This window comes from Macaca fascicularis, chromosome 13 (assembly GCF_037993035.2).
Source record: "Macaca fascicularis isolate 582-1 chromosome 13, T2T-MFA8v1.1".
Classification (NCBI taxonomy): domain Eukaryota; kingdom Metazoa; phylum Chordata; class Mammalia; order Primates; family Cercopithecidae; genus Macaca; species Macaca fascicularis.
Window position 1 is genome coordinate 60,583,999 of NC_088387.1, and position 18,405 is coordinate 60,602,403.

The following is an 18,405-nucleotide window of genomic DNA, read 5'->3' on the forward strand; positions in this document are numbered from 1 at the left end:
GGCTTTTACTGTTCAGTTTCATATTTGTGGTTGTAGTTATTAATGGTCTGTGGATTTTGTATCTTGGTCTGAAATGCCTTCTCCATTGACAACATTATAAAAGAATTCTCCTTTAGTTTCTTCCTGTATATTTTCTATTGCAATTATATATCTTAATCTTTGATCCAGCTGGGATTTATGTTGGCTTAAAGTGTTGTGTACGTGTCCAACTTTCCTCCCTTTTTTGTTGTAGAATTTTTCCAATTCTATTTGTTTACCAACTCTTCTTTCTGACTTGAGATGCCAATTTTGTCTTGACTGGGTCATTTTTTGAACTTTCTAGACTGACCTATTTGTATGTATAATTATGATCTGTACCAGGGATTGGTAAATTTATAGTCTGTGGGCCAACTATGTGTTTTTGGAAATTTTTGCTACATAGACATGCCAATTCTTCTTCTTCTTTTTTTTTTTTTCCCTGAGATGGAGTCTTGCTGTGTCGCCCAGGCTGGAGTTCTGTGGCATGATCTTGGCTCACCGCAACGTCCGCCTCTCAGGTTCAAGGAATTCTCCTGCCTCAGCCTCCCAAGTAGCTGGGATTACAGGCACACACCACTGCCCAGCTAATTTTTGTATTTTTAGTAGAGACTAGGTTTCACCATGTTGGCCAGGATGGTCTCAATCTCTTAACCTCATAATCCTTCTGCCTTGGCCTCCCAAAGTACTGGCATTGCAGGCGTGAGCCAGTGCGCCTGGCCTGATGTGCCCGTTTTTTTACGTATTGTCCATGGTGGCTTCCACAGCACAATAGCAGAGTTTAGTAATCATAACAGAGACCCTGTCACCCATAATCCTAAAATATTTACTTTCTGGTCCTTTAAGAACATGTTCGTTGAGTTTATACTATTTTTTTTCTTTATATTTACTTGTATCTTTGTAATATTTTAAAATGCCTGAGACGACTAGTCCCTCCTCATTATTGTCATAACTTGTCTTATTTATTTATTCATGTGAATTTTAGTATTGACGTAAAATGTTTTCATTGTGTTAATGATGATTAATTTGAGAACCTAAGTTCTGTCTTCCTGTCCAAAGTATGATACTCCTTTTCTTTTTTCTTTTGCATTATTCACAGTCTCAAAGTTATTTGTATATAGATTTTTATTTCGTGCTCTGCTTAATCTTAGGAATTTGTTTTTTTATTGCTATTATAAATTGATTTCTTCAACTATATTTAAATTTTTCCATTATGTTGTTATTTCTTTTATTTAGTGATGGAGATATAGAGTTATATATAATTAAAATATTTTTCATTACTAATGATTGTTTGCCTTGAGCCTTCACTGAATTCTTAGCTTTTTCGCGGTAGGTTTTCTTTTTTTTTTTTATTTTTTTATTTTTTTAATTTTTTTAATTTTTTTTTTTGAGACGGAGTCTTGCTCTGTTGCCCAGGCTGGAGTGCAGTGGCCGGATCTCAGCTCACTGCAATCTCCGCCTCCCGGGTTCAGGCCATTCTCCTGCCTCAGCCTCCCGAGTAGCTGGGACTACAGGCGCCAGCCACCTTGCCCGGCTACTTTTTTTGTATTTTTTTTAGTAGAGACGGGGTTTCACCATGTTAGCCAGGATGGTCTTGATCTCCCGACCTCATGATCCGCCCGTCTCGGCCTCCCAAAGTGCTGGGATTACAGGCTTGAGCCACCGCGCCCGGCCCGCGGTAGGTTTTCAATGTGTTTTCTTTGGCTTCCCGTGTCTAACATTGTGTGCTTGTTTGAGATGGAGTCTCCAGCTCTCACCTAGGCTGGAGCGCAGTGGTGTAATTAGCTCATTGCAGCCTTGAACTTCTGGGCTGAAGTGAACTTTTCAAGTAGCTGAAACTACAGACACGAGCCACCACCTGGCTAATTGTGTGTGTGTGTGTGTGTGCATTTCTAAACTTATTTTATTATTGCTTTGTAAGACATTGTTGCATACTGCTAGCTTGTGAAGTTATAACTATACTTGAGTTATAGTCTGGCCACTGCAATGGCTGTTTCTATATTAAGTTTCATAATTTGAATCTTATTCCTTCTTGCCCTTTCAGGAACTGTTACTAGGAGGGATTATTTCTTCCTCTATTACATATTCATGTCTCTTGTCTGTACTGGATTTTTTATGTTGTGGGTCTCTTCATATGCCTTTGCTGTTTGTTCTGTTGCCAAGGCTAGAGTACGGTGGTGCAGTCTTGACTTGCTGCAGCTTCTGCCTCCTGAGCTGAAATTACTGTCCCACCTCAGCCTTCTGAGTAGCTGGGACTACAGATGCACACCACTGTGCCTGGCTAATTTTTGTGTTTTTTGCAGAGACGAGACTTCGCCTTGTTGCCCAGACTGGTCTCTAACTCCTGAGCTCAAGCGATTCTCCCACCTTGTGCTCCCAAAGTGCAGGGATTGTAGGTGTGAGCCACCACACCTGGCCACATTCATATTTCTACAAGACAACTAGATATATGTTGTATATACTTTGGAGTTTCATAAAATACTTTTCTAATAGTGCTGTCTCTCAAATGGAACTCTTGTCTGGCAACTTCTCGGGGAATAGTATTGGAGGCGTAACTACTTGTACTTTTCTCGTTTGTCTCATCAAGCTTTCATTTCAGGTTGTAGGACTCTAAATGAGAGAATGTGCAGCAGTACCAGTATCTATATTTACTTGCAATTACTTTATATAGTTTCCTCCCCCAGGGAAGATCTCTGGTGGATGGGTTACCTATATGTTGGCTGCTCGTGTTTTTCTGACTGATGGATGGCTGACAGAATCATTCTTTATGGAGAACTTCATTTAAGTCCCGTCTCCATCTCTGTTTCTTCATTCTGTCCATCATATCTGTTACTCTGAGCCCAGAATCTTTCTCAGTTATATTGGGAAGATTGTCTCACCTACCTCCTCAATAGCTTTCTTACAGCTTACTCTGAGCTACAACTTCTTTACCTATTACATTTTAAAAAGGTATTCTCATGCTGGGCATGGTGGCTCACGCCTGCAATCCCAGCACTTTAGGAGGCCAACATGGGCAGATCATGAGGTCAGCAGTTCAAGACCAGCCTGACCAACATGATGAAACCCCATCTCTACTAAAACTACAAAAATTAGCCAGGCATGGAGATGCATGCCTGTAATCCCAGCTACTCAGGAGACTGAGGCAGGAGAATTGCTTGAACCCGGGAGGCAGAGGTTACAGTGAGCCAAGATCACGCCATCATACCCCAGCCTGGGCAACAAAGTGAGACTGTGTCTCAAGCAGACAAACAAATAAATAAATAAAAAGATATTCCCAGTCATTTTAATCTTTCAGAAATTTGTAAGTTTCGTGTCTGATGGGAACTTTAATTTTCTTTGAGCCTCCCGAGCTCAAACAATACTTGTACCTCAGCCTCCTGAGTAACTGGGATTACAGATGTGCACCACCACATCAGCTAATTTTTGTGTTTTTAATAGAGACAGGGTTTCATCATGTCAACCAGGCTGTTCTCAAACTCCTGACCTCAAGTGATCTACCTGCCTCCACCTCCCTAAGTGCTGGGATAATAAGCATGAGCCACCGCACCTGGCCTTGGTCGAAGGCTTTTAATATATATGTTCTTTTTCTTGTATTTTCCTTTTATTTTATATTGTGGTAAAATATGCATAACATAAAATTTACCATTTTCACCATTTGTAAGTGTACAAGTCAGTGGGATTAAAAATATTCATAATGTTATGTAACTATCACCACTTTCTGTATGCAAAAACATTTTCATCACCAGTAACAAGTTGGTACCTATCAAACAACAACTCTTAATTTCCTTCCTTTCAGCCCCTGGTTTCTTCTATTTTACATTGGTTTTTTGGAGACAGCGTCTTGCTGTATCACTCGTGCTGGATGCAGCAGCGCAATTACAGCTCACTGCTGCAGCCTCAAAACTCTTGGGCTCAAGTGACCCTCCAGCCTCAGGCTCCAGAGTAGCTGGGACTAAAGCATGCCTACCTAATTTTTGTATTTTATGTAGAGATGGGGTCTTGTTGTATTGCTCAGGCTGGTCTCCAGTGTTTGGGCTCAAGCCATTCACCTGCCTTGGTCTCCCAAAGTGCAGGGATTATAGGTGTGAGCCACCACGCTCAGCTGTTTTACATTCTGTTGTCTTCTGTCTCCATGAGTTTGCTTGAGGTACCTCATATAAGTGGAATCAGAATATTTGTCTTCCTCTGTGTGGCTTACTTTACTAACATAATGTTTCCAAAGTCAGTCTATGTCATAGCATACATTACAACTTCATTCCTTTTATGACTAATATTCCACTATATGTATATACAGCATTTTATTCATCCATCAGTGGACATTTGGGTTGTTTCCACCTTTTGGATATTATGAGCAATGCTGCTGTGAACATGGGTTTACAAATATGTGTTCAGTTTCCTGCTTTCAGTTATTTTGTATATATAGTCATGCATTGTATAAGCATGTTTCAGTCAACAGAGCACATACATATACAACTGTGGTCCCATAAGATTATAATGGAGCTTATTATAATTCCTGTCACCTGGTGACATTGTGATAGCTGTCCTAGTATAGTGCAACAAATTACTTTTTCTGTGTTTACATACACAAAAACTTACCATTGAGTTACAGTTGCCTATAGTATTCAGTACAGTAACATGCTGTACAGGAGCAATAAACTGTAGCATGTAGCCTAAGTGTGTAGTAGACTTTACCATCTTTTGTGTAAGTATACTTTTATGTTCACAAGAGGGCATTTCTCAGAAGGTATCCCTATCCTTAAGCCATACAGAACCGTATACCTAGGAGTAGCATGTCTGGATAACATGGTAATTCTGTGTTTAACTTTTTGAGAAGCCACCAAATTGTTTTGCACAGCAGCTGCACCATTTTACATTCTCACCAGTGACACCAGAGGGTTCTGGTTTCTCCACATCCTTGCCAATACTTGTTACTTCCCTTTTGAAAAAAAAATTCAGATATCCTAGTAGGTGTGAATTTGTATCTCATTGTGTTTTTTATTTGCATTTTCCTGATGATTGATCATATTGAACATGCTTTCCTGTGCTCGTTGGCTATTTGCATATTTGCTTTGGAAAAATGTCTGTTCATGACTTTTGCCCATTTTTGATTGGGTTTTGTTTGGTTTTCTTTTGAGTTTTACAAAAAATATTCTGGATATTAGTATTTTAAATCAGGTATATAATTTGCATATAATTTATCTGTCTGTTTTTCTTTTTAAATTGAGATATAGGCAAATATTGGAATACTATATAAATATAAAAATTATGTATTCAGGGTGTACAACTTGATGTTTTAATGTGCATAGTTGAAATAATCACTACAATGAAGCTAATTCACATGTATTACCTCACATAGTTACCATTTTCTTTCATGTATGCGATACAGTATTGTTAACTATAGTCACATTGCTGTATGTGAGATCTCCAGAATTTACTCATTTTGAAGAACTTAAATTTTATACCCTTTTACCGATGTCAACTTATTTCTCTGTCCTTCTGTATTCTCTGCTGCTTTGACTACTTTAAATTGATCATGTGAGACTGTGCAGTATTTCTCTCTGTCTGCTTTATTTCACCTAGCATAGTGTTTTCTAGGGTCAGTCATGTTGTCAAAAATGGAAGGATTTCCTCCTCTTTAAAAGCTGAATAATATCCCTGTGTGTGTATGTATATGTACACCACATTTTGTTTTTTCATCTTTGGAAAGATAATTTAGTTTTTTTCCGTATCTTGGCTCTTGGGAATAATGCTGCAGTGAATGTGAGAGTGAAGATATCTCTGAGATAGTGATTTCATTTCCTTTGGATATATATCCAAAGTGGGATTGTGGATCATAACATAAGATAGTTCTGTTTAATTTTTTGAGGAACATCCATATTGCTTTCAAAAATGACCGTACCAGTTTTCATTCCCACCAACAGTGTATAAGGATTCCCATTTCTCCACGTTCTTGCTAACATTTATCTTTTGTCCTTTTGATAATAGCTGTTACAACGTAGGTGTGAGATAATATCTCATGCTTTTGATTTGCGTTTCTCTCATGATTAGTAATATTGAGCAGCTTTTATACCTGTTGGCTATTTGTATGTCTTTTTTTGGAGAAATGTCTATTCTCTTTGCGCTACATAGGGTTATTTTTTTATTTTTAATTTTTATTTTTATTTTTTTGCTATTAAGTTGTATGAGTTTCTTAAATATTCTGAATATTAACCCCTAATCAAATACATGGTTTGTAAATATTTTCTTTCATTCTGTAGGTTGCCTTTTCACTCTGATTGTTTCCTTTGCTGTGCAGAAGCTTGTTGGTTTTGATAAAATCTCAATTGTATATTTTGGCTTATATTGCCTATGCTAATAGTTCCTGTCAAAAAAATTATTTCCTAGACCATTGTCAAGAAGCTTTTTACCTATGTCACCTTCTAGTAGTTTTACAATTTCAGGTCTTAAATGTACTTTGAAGTTTTTAATTCATTTTGAGTTCATTTTTGTATGTGGTATAAGATAAGGATCCAATTTCATTCTGTATGTGGATATCAGGTTTTTCATCACCTTTTGTTGAAGGGACTGTCCTTTCCCTATCACATGTTCTTGGCATCCTTCTGGAAGATCAGTTGATTGTAGATGCATGGATTTATTTCTGGGGTTTTTATTCGTTCTGTGGGTTCATATGTCTATTTTTATGCCAGTACCATATATAATATATATTTTTAATGTACAGGGTCTTGCTTTGTTGTCCAGGTTGGAGTGCAGTGGTTCAGTCATAGCTCATTACAGGCTCAACTTCCTGCACTGAGGTGATCTTCCTGCCTCAGCTTCTCAAAATAGCTAGGACTACAAGAGCATGCCACCATGCCCAGCTAATTTTTAATTTTTGTAAGTTGTTTTGTAGAGACTGGGTCTTGCTCTGTTGACCAGGCAGGTCTCAAACTTCTGGACTCAAGCAATCCTCCTGCCTCAGCCTCCCAGAATGTTGAGATTACATGTGTGAGCCACTGCACCTGGCTCATATTGTTTTGATTACTGTAGTCATGTAGTGTATTTTGGAATTAAAAAGTGTGATACCTCCAGCTGTATTCTTACTCAAGATTGTTTTTTGCTATTTGGGGCCTTTTGTGGTTCTGTATGAATTTCAGGATTGTTTTTTCTATTTTTGTAAGGGATGCCTTTGAGGCCGGGTGTGGTAGCGACCGCCTATTCATCCCAGCACTTTGGGCAGGCCAAGGAGGGTGGATAGCTTGAGCTCAGAAGTTCGCGTCTAGCCTGGGCAGCATGCTGAAACCCTGTCTCTACCAAAAATACTAAAAACTAGTTGGACATGGTGGTACGTCCCTGTAGTCCCAGCTACTCGGGAGGCTGAGATGGAAGATTGCTTGGGCCCAGGACATTGAGGCTGCAATGAGCCAAGATGGTGCCACTGTACTCCAGCCTGGCTGACAAAGTGAGACCCTGTCTTGAAACAAAAGACTGCCATTGAGATTTTAATAGGGATTGTGTCGACTCTATAGATCACTTTGGGTAGTATGGACTTTTAATGGTATTTTTCTTTCAGTGCTTGAATGTTGGAATGTCTTTTTATTTATCTGTGTCTTCCTTAATTTTCTTCAGTGTTTTATAATTTTCAATGTACAACTCTTTTACTTATTTGGCTAAGTTTATTTCTAAATATTATAAAATGCTTTTGTTGCTGTGGTAAATGGGACTGTTTTCTTAATTGCCTTTTCAGATAGCCTGTTTGTGCTTAGAAATGCCTCTGGTTTTTGTATGTTAATTTGGATCCAGCAACCCTACTGTATTCACTATTAGTTCTAACAGTTTTTTATTGTTATGGAGTCGTAAAGTTTTTCTACATATATATGATCATTTGTAAAAACATAATTTTTCTTCCTGTTTTCTTTGTGGAGTCCTTTTATTCCTTAAGTCCTCTCTTGGAATTTCAGTATTAAATTGAATAGGAGTGGTGATACTGGGGGTCCTTGCCTGTCCCAGATCTTAGAGGAAAAGCTTTCAGTTTTTCCCTATTGATTATGCTATTATTTATGTGCTTTATATATGAAAGAAAAGCTGGTAGGCATGCTGGCTAACACCTGTTATCCCAGCATTTTGGGAATCCGAGGCAGGTGGATCACGAGGTCAGGAGTTCGGGACCAGCCTGGCCAACATAGTGAAACCCCATATCTACTAAAAATACAAAAATTAGCCGGGTGTGGTGGTGGGCACCTGTAGTCTCAGCTACTTGGGAGGCTACTTGGGAGGAGAATTGCTTCAACCTGGGAGGCAGAGGTTGCAGTGAGCCAAGATCGCACCATTGCACTTTAGGCTGTGTGACAGAGTGAGACTCTGGCCCCAAAAAAAAACCAAAAAAAAAAAAAAAACGAAAACAAAACTGTAGGCTTTTCATATATGGCCTCCCTTATGTTGAGGTAAGTTCCTTCTATGCCTATTCTTTTGAGCGTTTTTATTATGAATGGATGTTGAATTTTGTCAGATGCTTCTTTATTCTTTGCCGTGTGATCTATGGTTTATTTTCATTCTTTTAGTGTCCTTTGATACACAAAAGTTTTTAATTTTGATGAAGTCTAATGTATCTTTGTTGTTATTGTTGACTATTTTTGGTGTCATACCCATGAAATAATTTTAAAATCCAACGTCATGAAGATTACAATCCTTACCTTTTTCTTCTAAGGGTTTTTTAAAAGATTTTTCTTTTAAGTTTAAGTATTTGATGTGCTTTGAGTTGTTATATATGGTGTAAGGTAAAGATTAAACTTTATTCTTTTTACATGTAAATAATCAGTTTTCCTAACACCATTTGTTGAAAAAACTGTCCTTTCCCCCATTAAATGGTCTTGGCAACCTTGGTTGAAAGTTAGTTGACTTTTTTCATGTGAATGTTTATTTTTGGGATCTTCATTCTACTCCATTGGCCTACATGTGTGTCCTTACGTCAGTACCATACTGTTTAATTACTACTGTAGCTTTTTGTTATTTCTTTTTTTCCTTTTTGCAGGTTTCAAAGTCATCTTTTTCAGACTGTTGGCTATTTAGAGTCCCTTGCAATTCTGTATGAATTTGAGGACCAGTTTTTCCAGTTTTGTAAAAAAGAATAGGTATTGCATTGACTCTGTGGATCACTTTGGAGGCAATATTAATATCTTAACAATATAAGTCTTCCTATCCATTAACATGAATATCTTTCTCTTTAGGTTTTTAATTTATTTTAGCAGTGTTTTGTAGTCTTCAGTATACAAAACTTTACCTTCTTTGGTTAGATTTGTTCCTAAGTATTCTTTTAGATGCTATTGAAAATTCTGTTACTTTCTTAATTTTCTTTTCAGATTGTTCATTTCTAGTGTATAGAAATATAGCTGATTTTTGCATTTTGACCTTGTTCCTTGCAACTTTGTGAATTTGCTTCTCAGGTTAGTAGTTATTCTGTGGATTCTTTAGGATTTTCTATATATATGATTATGTCATTTGCAGTCAGAGATAGTTTTACATCTTCCTTTCTCATTTGAATGACTTTCATTCTTTTGTCTAATAGCTCTGGCTAGAAGTTCAGTACAGTGTTAAGTAGCGGTGGTAAATATGGGCATCCTTGTCTTGTTCTGATCTTAGGGGGAAATATGTCATTCATCATTGAGTATGATATTGCCTGTGGGTTTTTGTAAGTACCCCTTGTCATGTTGAGGATTTTTTTTCTTCTAGTTTTCTGAGAGTTTTTATCATGAAAGGAGTCTTACAGGTTGTCTAATTTTCTGGTGTACAATTAGTTATAATATCTCATAATTTTTTTAGAACTGTAAGTTTAGTATGAATGCCCTCATTTTCGTTGCAGCTTTTAGTTCTTTGTTTTTTTTTTCCCCCATAATCTAACTAAAGGGTTGTCGTTGATAAAGTCCTTTAACAAACCCTCCTTTGGTTTTATTAGTTTTCTCTATTAACTTACTTTTTTTCTTTTTTGATACGGAATAGCTGTCTGTCTTGCCCAGGCTGGAGTGCCGTGGTGTAATCTTGGTTCACTGCAGCCTCCGCCTCCCAGGTTCAAGTGATTCTCCTGTCTCAGCCTCCTCAGTAGCTGGGACTACAGTCATGTGCCACCACACCCACCAAATTTTTTGTATTTTTAGTAGACACAGGACTTCGCCATTTTAGCCAGGCAGGTCTCAAACTCACAACCTCATGTGATCCACCTGCCTTGGCCTCCCAAAGTACTGGGATTACAGATGTGAGCCACTGTGCCTGGCCCATTCTTACTGTTTTTTAAAGAGAGAATTTCTTGCTCTGTTGCCCAAGCTGGAGTGCAGTGCTGTAATCTTAACCTCCTGGGCTCAGGCAGTCCTTCCGCCTTAGCCTCTCAAGGAGCTAGGACTACAGGCTTGTGCCATCACTCCTGGCTAATTTTAAAATATTTTTTGTAGAGAAAGGATTTCACTGTGTTGCTCAGGTTGGTCTTGAACTTCTGGTGTAAAACAGTCTTCCCTCCTTGGCCTCTCAAATTGAGAGTATTACAACAAGCATGAACTGCCTCTGACCAGCTTTCTCTACTATTTTCATATTCTTTATTTTATTTATCTCTGATCGTTGTCTTCCTTCTACTAGCTGTAGGTTTAATTATTTCTCTTGTAGTTCCTTCCCTAAGTTGTGAAGTTTGGTTGTTGAATTGAGATTTTTTTTTTAATTCACATTTATATTTGTAAATATAAGTTTTCATGTATAAATTTTCTTCTGAACATTGTTCTTTCTGCATTCTATTTTTTGTTGTATTTTATCTGTAAATATTTTCTGATTTCCCTTGTGATTCCCTTTTTGATCCTTTGGCTGTTTGAATGTGTTAATTTCTACAAATTTGTGAGCTTTCCAGTTTTTCTTCTGATACTGATTTTTAGCTTCTTCCTGCTGTGGGTAGAGAAACATTTTAGTATGATTATCTGTATTTTAATATCTGTTGAGACTTGTGGTCTAGCATCCAGTCTGTCTTGGAACATGTCCCACACATTTGAGAAAAATGTGTTTGCTGCTGCTGTTGTATGAAGTGCTCTGTATATGCCTCCTAGGTCTATTTGGCTTATTGTGTTATTCAGATTCTCTATGTCCTTGTTTATGGTTATTCTCTTTATTGAAAATTGGATATTGAAGTCTCCAACTATTATTGTGGAACTTTTTATTTCTCTATTTCTTCCAGTCTTCATAATGTTTATGATCATATCTTCTTGGTATTTTGAATCTTTTATTACTAAAGTTTTTCTTTATCTTTGGTAAACTTATGAAAGATAAACTGTGGTTTGAAAAAAATAGTTTATCCCCTTTGATCATTTTTAAGTGTGTAGTTCACTAGTGTTAAGTCTATTCACATTGTGTAATAGATCTCTAGAACTTACATTGCAAAACTGAAACTCTATACCCATTGAACAACAACTCCTCATTTCCCTCTCTCATCGGCCTTGGGTAACCTCTATTCTACTTTGTGTTTCCATGATTTTGAGTACTCTAGGTTTCTGATATAAGTGGAGTCATTAAATATTTGTCCTTTTGTGACTGGCTTTTTCACTCAGCCTAATCTCTTCAGCATTCATCTGTGTTGTGGCATGTGTCAGCATTTTCTTCCTTTTTAAGGATGAATAATACTGGATTGTGCGCGTGCACACACACACACACACACAAACACACACAAAATTTTCTTTTCTTTGAGACACGGTCTTGTTCTTTCACCCAGGCTGGAGTGCTGTGGCACAATTATGGCTCACTGCAACCTTGACCTTCCAGGCTTAAGCCATCCTCCCACTTCAGCCTCTGAAGTAGATGGGACTATGGGCACATGCCCACCATGCCTGGCTAAGTTTTGTATTTTTTTAGTAGAGACAGGGTTTTGCCATGTTGACCCGGCTAGTTTTGAGCTCCTGGGCTCAAGTGATCCACCTGCCTTGGCCTCCCAAAGTGCTGGGATTACAGGCATGAGCCACCATGCCTGGCCTGTAGCACTTTTTTTTTTTTTTTTTTTTGTTCTTTCATCTGTTGATGGACATTTGGCTGCTTTTACATCCTGGCTGTTTAGGAATAACGCTGTAGTGATCATGGGAGTACAGATACCTCTCTGAGATCTTGCTTTGAATTCTTTTAGACATATACCTGGGAATCAGATTACTGGATTAAATGATAATTCCATTTGTTTTTTCTGGTAACCTTTTTACAATTTAAATTGTATCTTATTTGATATTAGTATAGCCAGCCCAGCTTGCTTTTGCTTGCTGTTGGCATGGAATATCTTTTTCTGTCCTTTCACATTCAACCTTTTTGTGTCTTTGGATATAAAGCAAACCTCTTAAAGACAATTGGATCAAGTTTTTGAAAAATATCAATTCTGTCTTTTTCTTTTGATTGGAGAGTTAAACCATTTGCATTTGAAATACTCATAAAGAGGGACAAACTTGTGTTATTTTGCCTTTTCTTTTCTTTATGTCTTATCGTGGTTTTCTCCCTCCTTTCTTCCATTACTGCCTTTTTTGTATGTTTAGTTGTTTTGGTGGTGGTGTTTTTGTTGTTTTTTTTGTTTGTTTTTTGTAGTGAAACAGATTGATTTCCTTTTAATTTTCTTTTGTATTTAATATGGAGATTACATTTAACATCCTAAAGGTATAACAGTCTAATTTCAATTTATACCAGCTTAACTTCAATGCCATGTAAAAACTCTGCTCCTAATAACTCCATCCCTCCATTTTTATTACTGCTGTCACAAATTGCAACTTGGTATGTTGTGTGCCCAGTAAGGCAGGTTAATAATAATTCTTTGTATTTGTTTTTTAAATCATGTGAAAAATAAAAAGTAGTTGTAAACTAAAATTTCAATACTGTCTGTAATAATTGCCTATGTATTTATGAGATATCTTATTTCAACTGGAAGGACTCTTGTTAGCATTTGTCTCGTTTTTTTTCTCTTTGCAAGACAATTCATATTTATTCATCTTGTACCCTACTCAAAGACCAAATTAAATCATTCCGTTATTCCCCAGAACTTTTGAACACATGAAAAGGGTTCTTTCCAACAATTACTAGTGCCTGTTTGTGCTGGTTTCATGCTGGTCAGAGAACGCAGAGACAGTTCATTGCTGCTGTCCCTCTCCTCGGGGAGTGCCTGTCCTGCAGGAGACAGACAGGTGCCCCATGGGGGATACAGCAACAATAGAGGGATGTGGGGCTCTTGAGATTGGGCTGGTCCCAGCAAGCTTATATAGTATGGGGCATGGTACAGTGCTCCACGAGAGCACCAAGTACCCAGGAGTTGGAGGTGAGCTTGGGGCCAAGGTCCTTGAAGCACTCTGGCAACTAGCTGATCACCCAAGGGTCTGCCTCAATGTGAGCACCTCTGAGCCCCAGCCTCACATTTCCTCAATTCCTGGGCCCAGGCTCCAGGCTTTCAGTTCCTCCACATGTTGCCCAACCCAACATAGTGAGCACTTTTTCCTCAAGCATTCTAGGTTTTCTGAGTCATTTGGCCGGCTGTGAAAAAAGAGCCACCCTTTCAACTCAGGCTAGCTCAGCCAAGTCATTTCAGCTCCGGCTGCCCCAGTGCTAACCAGGTCATTGAGCAGCGGTGGGAGGCTGGAGCTAGAATTTGTGGCTGCTACCATCTTGTGTCCTCTTCTCCCATTTAGTGGCTGGAAGCACACTGGGAAACTGCCTTTTAGCAATTTTTATGGGGCAGGTATAAGTGTCACAAACTCCTTTAGCTTTTTTCTGTGAATGTCTTAATTTCAGCCCTAATTTTTGAAGGACAGTTTTGCTGAATTTAAAATTCTTATTGCAAGATTTTTATTTTAGCCTTTTGAATATATAAACTCATTGCTTCTGGCCTCTAAGTTTTTGGAAGAGTAATTCGCTGATAATCTTACTGAGGATCTCTTGTATGTGACAAGTTACTTGTGGTTTTTTGAGATTTTTGTCTTTGGCTTCCTGTATTCTGATTGCATTGTGTATCGATAGAGGTCTTTTTGAGTGTATCCTTCTTGGAGTTTGTTGAACATCTTGGATTTGTAGATTCATATCTTTCATCAAATTGGGTTGTATTTAGTTATTATTTAAGTATTCTGTCTTTCCATTTTTCTTTGCATTCTAGGATTTCCAAAATGAATGTGTTGCTCTGCTTCATGGTATCCCACAGGTCCTTTAGGCTATTCATTTTTCTTCTTTTCCTCAGACTTGATAATTTCAGTTGTCCTACTTTCAGGTATGCTGATTCTTTTTCCTGCTTGCTCAGAGCTGCCTTTGAATCCTTGTGTAGTGAAGTGCATTGTTCCTTTCTGTTCTTGTGCTTTTCATTTCCATAATTTCTTTTTGGTTCCTTTTTATAATTTCTGTTCCTTTGCTGATGTTCTCATTTTGTTCATGCAGTGTTTTCCTGTCTTTACTCTTTTATTATCTTTGAGATAAAGTTATTTAAAATCTTTGTCTAGTGGCTGGGCATGGTGGCTCACACCTGTAATTGTAGAACTTTGGGAGGCCGAGGCAGGTGGATCACTTGAGGTCAGAAGTTCAAGACCAGCCTGGCCAACATGGCGAAACCCTGTCTTCACTAAAAATACAAAAACAAAACAAAAAACCCCACAGAATTAGCTAGGTGTGGTGGCGCACGCCTATGGTCCAGCTGCTCGGGAGGCTGAGGCAGGAGAATCACTTGAACCTGGGAGGTGCTGGTTGCAGTGAGCTGAGATCGCACCACCGCACTCCAGCCTGGGTAACAGAGCAAGACTGTCTCAAAAAAAAAATTCATCTAGGAAGTGCAACAGGTGGACTTCAGGTGTATTTTCTGTGGACTTTTTGTTGTTTCCTTTTTGGTTTTGTTCCCCAAAAAACAAGTACAACTCTAAGACGTCTAGTAATCATTTCAGGTGATTTGTGTTGAAACAATGGCAGCCAGCCTCAGTGCCTGCACCTTATCGGTCAGAATTAGCAATCAGCTAGCTGTCAGAACAGAGAATCTTAATGTTGGGGGACGTGGTTCTTATTGCCCACCTGTGTCCAGAAACTGTACCAGAAACCTGTATTGCCGTCTCCATAGCTGCCTGTCACTGCATGGGCGGCTTGGGAGTGTGTGTGTCAGAAATGGGTAGCAGTAGCAGCTATGGCATTGGAGGCTGAAATTGGTAAGTATAGAAATTCAGATTGACTCTGGAGTTCCAGGATACTTACATCTGATTCGGCTAGTACAGTTTTTGTCTTGGTATAGAAATAGATTCCTGGCGTTTTCTATTCTCCCATCTTCCCTGATATCCTTTTCTGTTTCATCTTCATCATCTTTGTTTTCGTCTTTCTTCTTTGTCTTCTTCATCATCCTTTGTTCATCTTCCTTCTCCTCCTCCTCTTTGTCCTCTTCCTCCTCCTCCTCTGCTGCTGCCACCACCACGCATTCTTAATACTTTTTCTGTATTTTGGAATTAAATAATGTACACATTTGAAAGAGTGGGTTTTTTTTTTTTTTTTTTTTTTTTTTTACCTCAGTTACAGGATTTTATGATTTTTTTTTTTTCTCAAGGATCTTGTTACTTAAAAATAAGCTCAGTGCCTCATTCCTGTAATTTCAACACTTGGGGAGGCTGAGGCAAGAGGATCACTTGAGCTTAGGCGTTTTAAAATTAGACTGGGCAATATCATGAGACTTCATCTCTCTATATAAAACAAAACAAAACAAAACAAAAATAACCAAGTGGCAGATTAATCCCTCAAAACCCCAACAAGATATTTGATTATCAAAATTAAGTATATTATGGAAATTTCATTATATTAATGGTTAAATTGGCAGAAAATCAGAAGTTTATTATACATTACGTGTAGTATATATGGTTTATATACATACATATATATATAAAAACATGTATATATGTGTGTTTATCATGTTTTAAGTAGAAAAACTATATATGAGTTACTTGTTGGCAAAAAGTAGAGAAAACTGTTAGTACAGATCGAGAATTCCTAATCCAAAACTCTAAAATTTGAACTGCTACGAAGTTTGAGATCTCAGTGCCAACATGGTGCTCAAAGGAAGTACTCATTGGAACATTTCAGATTTTGGAGTTTTGAATTAGAGATCTTCAACTGGTAAGTATATAATGCAGATAATCCAAAGTGGAAAAATCCAAAATCTGAAACACTTCTGCTTCCAAGCATTTCAGATAGGGGATACTTAACCTGTATATTTTAATCTGTAATGTTATTTAATACTATATTTAAATGAACATTCTTAGTCAAGACCTATAAAAGTGTTAAACTTAATGGTATTCACTTCTCCTTAAAATCAAATACTGTTTGTAGTATTGAAGTACTACCATTGTTTTTTAAATGAATATCTAATGATGTTAAAGTAAATGGTAGAAGCACATAGTGTAATTTATAAGAAACCTCACCAAGATAGAATTCTTCCAGTATTAGGTTTTCTTACATGTATTTCACCTTATATTTCAGTATTAGGTTATGCATATTTACCCTGAAAGAGAAGCAGCAGAAGAGAATTCATGTGTATGCCTACAAAATATAAAAATCAGTGTTTTTGAATAAAATCTATATTTTAATAGACTTTTTATGTATTAAAAGTAGGAAACTTTACACTTGACAGCCCTCAAATTGGGAATTACTTGTCTAATCTTCTGTTTATTACCTTATCTTGATTTAGTAGTTAGCAACTTGATGGCTATAAAATGCTTTTATTTTACATGATGTAATATTTAGTTTTTATATCTTCATAAGTATTGTATTGTCCATGAATTTACATGTTTGTATTTATTATAACAAAGAAGTCTTTGTATCTCATGGTTTATTATTTCGTAGATCTTTGTCAGGGTTTCTGTTGTGTACTCTAGTGAAATAAAAGCATTATATAAATACTTTATAAAGATTTAATAAGAGAAATCTGGCATAGTTGTGATAATTTACTTTTTTCTCCTAAGTGTAATTTGTTGTCTTATTTGTATTTTAATTTACTATTTAACTTATTTTTGTATTATGACATGTAAATTAATTCCTTTGGTATCAAGAGATCTTCCACCATAGCCGCCTATGTAGCTGGGACCACAGGTGTGCACCTCAGCACCCAGCTAATTTTAAAATGTATTTTTTATAGAGGTGAGGTCTCGCTATGTTGCCCAGGCTGATCTGAGACTCCTGGGCTCAAGCTGTCCTGCCAGCTCAGCCTCCCAAAGTATTGGAATTACAGACATCAGCCACCACACCCAGCCTTCCCTCTTGTAATTAGGCAATTCAGCTTGTCATTTGTTTAAGTTTAATTTCTGTTTAGGTGAATTTATTTTTGCTCTTTTATGCACTGCCGTTCCTCATCTTGGATAATTAGCATTTTACCATTATATTAAAAAATATTAGTGTACTGGCCAAATTTTTGACTTTCAAGCTGTTTTTATATCAGGTAATCTACATGTGTTGGGCAATTATTTTTGACCATTCTCTCTAACTTGATTTTCTAGTTGAAACATTGTAGTCGGTATATACATGACTTATTTCCTTCACTCATCAAGAATTTGGATCCGGTACCACTTAGACATCTACTTAATCTGGTCTCAGCTCTTGAGCCAAGTGTTCATACTGAACAGGTAATACATTCAAAACATAATGATAGTTTTTTTTTTTTTCTCGTAAAGTGAAAATTTCTTTGTGATTCAGATAATTTAACTTTCATTTTATTGGCCCTGGCATTTCAGTGTGACAAAAAGGATATTAAATTTGTTAGTGTTGCCTGGAATTCTCCAACTTTAATCTCTCCCTCTCTTTTTTTTAGACATTGTACTTGGCATCCATGTTAATTAAAGCACTGTGGAATAATGCACTAGCAGCTAAGGCTCAGTTATCTAAACAGAGTTCTTTTGCATCTTTATTAAATACTAATATTCCCATTGGAAATAAGAAAGGTTAGTAGTGTCATGTATTTTGAAGGAAATTGTTGAGAGCTTCTCATTCAGATTTGAAGTATTTTCTGCTTATACATTCAGTTCAATCTTTATTTTAAAATAAGTGTGGGATGGGTGGAAGAGTACATATAAAAGGATTAATACTGTGATTAGTTCGTGTTTTGGTTTACCTTTTAAGTGAAGGATAGTGATAAAGTCTTTGTAGTTACTGGATTTTCTCAGCTTTGGTTATCTTTTTTTTAAACAAAAGCTTTGGGGATTTCGTTTTGTAAACAAGTTTTGTTTTAAAAATTTAAGAGTAGAACATAATGATTCAGTTATCTTTCTGTGTTTTCTGCTTCAAAGTTTTCTGCCATGTCAGGTGCTTTGTGGGTTTTTTTTGTTTTTGTTTTGTTTTGTTTTGTTTTTGAGATGGAGCCTTGCTCTGTTGCCCAGGCTGGAGTGCAGTGGCGTGATCTTGGCTCAGTGCAAGCTCTGCCTCCTG

At 37.2% G+C, this 18,405-nt stretch overlaps 1 protein-coding gene across 13 annotated transcripts in view; it reads left to right on the top strand.

Annotated features, from left to right (window-relative positions):
- The window catches only part of USP34 (ubiquitin specific peptidase 34), a 288,078-nt gene that overhangs the window by 103,161 nt on the left and 166,512 nt on the right, over positions 1-18,405 (top strand). For all 13 annotated transcript variants that reach the window (XR_012422341.1, XR_012422342.1, XR_012422343.1 and 10 more), the window contains 2 exons: positions 17,481-17,606; positions 17,792-17,921. Coding sequence is in view for 10 of the 13 variants with exons in the window: in XM_045369231.3 (XP_045225166.2) it covers positions 17,481-17,606; positions 17,792-17,921 (256 nt within the window). In the remaining 3 variants the exon portion in view is untranslated. The remainder of the gene's footprint in view (positions 1-17,480; positions 17,607-17,791; positions 17,922-18,405) is intronic.